Source organism: Triticum dicoccoides, chromosome 2B, assembly GCF_002162155.2.
Source record: "Triticum dicoccoides isolate Atlit2015 ecotype Zavitan chromosome 2B, WEW_v2.0, whole genome shotgun sequence".
Taxonomy (NCBI): domain Eukaryota; kingdom Viridiplantae; phylum Streptophyta; class Magnoliopsida; order Poales; family Poaceae; genus Triticum; species Triticum dicoccoides.
In genome coordinates this window covers 695,123,142-695,126,434 of record NC_041383.1, presented here as the reverse complement: position 1 = coordinate 695,126,434, position 3,293 = coordinate 695,123,142, and the positions used below count along the sequence as shown (strand labels likewise).

Genomic DNA, 3,293 nt, shown 5'->3' with positions numbered 1-3,293 from the left:
TTATGACCCAAATCGATGCAGCCATGCACGACAAATAAAATAAAAGATTGGCTGGAATAGTGGCTTGGAGGCTACCGCCACCAAGTCTGGCGGTAAGGTAGCTATGGCGGTAGGCCTCTGTGCCTAGCAAAGGCCGTTTTAGTGTTGACCAATTGCTACCGCCATTGACTCTGGCGTTAGTCTGTTTTAGCCTACTGCCGGAGACAACGGCGGTAGGAAAGAGAGTCAGATCCTGAAATTTTTACGAAGTAGGGTCAAATTTTAATTAACTCTTAAAAAAGGGTCAAAAAACGAAATTTCGCCCATGCAACATTAGTGCTGACATATTTGGCGTTGGAACAGTACACTGGTATCAATCTTGCCCATGCTACCTGACGGCATGGGCCTGGAGTGGTGCCAAAGGTTCTGCTTACATGACCCTCAACTTTAGCGCTGCAACATACCTGTACCCGCAGGCTTGCAGAAGAATGGAAGCTGAAAGATTCGGTGAAGTTGTGGGGCCAGTCATTGGATGCATACAAAAGTATGCTATCTAGAATCTAGTCCATGAACGCAAAGCACACGAATGCACATGCTGGCTTTGAATTGCGACTCTACAGTCTCAGATGTAGATGCATGTGTGATGTGTCTTTTGAATTCCCGGCAAAAGCATGTTAGGTTGCAGAAGCATGTCTCCTGATAACTCTCATCTCCTTGCTGAAGATTAATTGGATCAAAAATGCAACGATTGCATGCTATCCCTGCCTGTGATAGCCATGTTTGCTCACAGAGGTTATAGCACATAAAAAAGCTCTGTTAATCAGCCCAATCATGCACGCAGGCAGGATGCCGGAGATGAGGATAGATCGAAGCAAGCAAGATCACACAGGTCTTTTTATTTGATGAAATTAGACACAACTAGCAAGTTAACTACATCACATTCATCACTCCCCTTGGGTACTTCTCAGAGACGAGAAACAGTCTCTCGGACTAGCTAGCAAACTGCTTACGATTATCTCTTCATCAGTGGCTCACGTAGCTCATCACTCCATAAAGTTGTAGGAGGAATTCCTCTCCGGGATCCATCCGCCGTTGTGGCCACTGCTGCTGCCTACAACTCCCCTCTGCTCCTGCATGAATGCATTACGGATCAATGGATAATAATTTCTCTCATCATCCAGTCATGCATTATGAGTAGTAATGCCGTTCAACTGTCCGAGTACTGTGGTTAACAATTGAAATAAACACATGGATGAATCAATCAGCATAAAACAAGTATATCAGGGAGCATACATATGCATACCGGGGTGTAGAGCTGCAGTTTAGGCGGCCTGAGGAAGTTGATCTGAGGCTCCGAGGGGTGGAGGTGGTTCTGCATCTGGCTGAGGAAATCCGACTCCCGCTGCGGCGGGTTGGCGTGCGTGATCTGGAACGGCCGCGGCGGCTCGGAGGGAGGCATCTGCATCAGCTGGGCAGCGGGGTCTGTGGTGATGTAGTGCATGTACTGCTGCAGCTCCGGGGGCACCACGGGCGCCATCCCCTTCCCCATCACCAGCATCTGTACATGTACACAAATGACATGACCATTGACAAGCATAATGCCTAATTTATAGTTGATATCCATTGCGTCCTGAGATTAAAATTAACTTAGCGCACATGCATGCAGCTCGGTCATGAAGATCGATCTGGGATATTTGGGAAGAAAGATCCGAATTAATTTTGACAGGCCAGCCATGCACATGATGCAGAAGAATAGATAGCATATAAAAGAACATGTCTATAACTCTACATGCATAATGAACCTGATCATATACATATGATATGATGTGATTTCAGATTTTTAAAATACCTGGAGTTGCAGCTGGAGCGATTTCAGGTAGTCGATCGCTTCATCTAGCATTGACACCTTGTCCGTCTAATTAAATCAACAACGAGACCACGGATCAGGCGAAGAGCTCGGCAAGAGATATATACTAGCTAGAACATCCAAGATGGGGCATGTTCATTACGTGGACCTTGGTGCAGTTTGGGAGTAGCTCCTGCAGTGCCTTCAGCTTCTCGTTGATCTTATCCCGTCTCCTCTACAACCATCACAGGTAGAAATTAAACTCAGGGACATGGAATGCTAATTAATTAACGGCATCGGCTGTGACGATGTGATTCGTCGATATGCATGCATCAAAACGACCAACCCTTTCTGAAAAGTTGTGGAAATCGGCGGATCTGCTTCTGCGAGTAGGGATAGACATCCTCCTCAGAGCCCTGCCGTCTTCCATCAACGATCTTGATGAGCTTCTTCACCTTCCTGTCACCAGCTAGGTATAAAGAAACAGTCGAACAAGATCTACGAACGAAGAGTAGCTAAGAACAAAACAAAAGCATTCAGCTAGCCATGCGTACCTTCTTCTTCTTCTTCTTCTTTGGTGTCTGAGGTCTCCCTGCTGAGCTTCCTTTGGCCTCCACGCCTCCTTATGAGCCGATGCTAGCTAGCTAATATCTAGCGGTGCCAAACTGGTCCAGCCCTAGGCAGGCTAGAGAGGATGGAGATTCAGAGACCCTTTCATGGTCAGGCGACCTGGTTGATGGTCTCTTCGACCCTGCACCAACCTTTGGTCCAGGCCCCGGCATGGTATTTATGGTCTTGTGGCATCTGATTTCTATAAGCTTTTGCGTCATGGCAACGACTGATCGAGTGGCTAGTGGCGAGTGAGCACTGTGCGTGTCTATATCTCCTCATCTTTTTCCACCGGCCGTGTGGAATTTCTGGTCACTTGGCCCGTCGGTATGGAGTAATCGTCAGCTGCATCGGGGTCTCTGATGGGATGTTTGCAATTTTGTAGGGCGCCCATGTGGTCAATCATTTCATCTACGGCCTTGCTAAGGCATGGCTCAAACTTGGCTTGCAATACAAGGGTTCGTCAGCATGAATTCTTTAGAGCACTCGCCAGCTTGTGCAAAATACCCCGAGAGATATGGGTGTCATTTCTTCTCTAGGTATAAGGTAGTAGCAATGTCGTATGGGTTTATGTGTAGCATGCATGGTTCGCCAAAGAAAAGTATATATATGCAGCGTGCGGAGCGGAAGGGGTTTAAGGGGCAATAACAAATGATGAGATATCGAATGAAATTATGACATGTAACTGATCAATGCTTTATGAAACTAGGTAATGTGATTGATCAATGGCGGATACTAGAAGATGGGTTCGAGCGAACCAAAAGTACACAGACTAAAAAAGAAGAGGATAAATGAAAAAAAGCACGAAAACAAACTAGAGTAGGAAATGCAACATCAAGTGCACACATCGTGAAACACT

General features: G+C 46.4%; 1 protein-coding gene across 2 annotated transcripts; it reads right to left on the bottom strand.

Moving 5' to 3' along the window:
• Positions 1 to 833: 833 nt before the first annotated feature.
• On the bottom strand, positions 834 to 2,567 carry LOC119368357 (transcription factor PIF1-like). 2 transcript variants are annotated; one of them, XM_037633642.1, is made up of 6 exons: positions 2,380 to 2,567; positions 2,172 to 2,284; positions 1,989 to 2,060; positions 1,829 to 1,894; positions 1,283 to 1,537; positions 834 to 1,109 (listed from the first exon to the last, which is right to left on the bottom strand). In XM_037633642.1, exons 2-6 carry the CDS (start codon positions 2,253 to 2,255, stop codon positions 1,023 to 1,025), a joined length of 564 nt encoding a protein of 187 aa, XP_037489539.1. In that variant the 5' UTR covers positions 2,256 to 2,284; positions 2,380 to 2,567; the 3' UTR covers positions 834 to 1,022. The 2 variants fall into 2 exon arrangements, with proteins under 2 accessions (XP_037489539.1, XP_037489541.1); XM_037633644.1 differs by having other exon boundaries at positions 1,995 to 2,060.
• Positions 2,568 to 3,293: the final 726 nt, after the last annotated feature.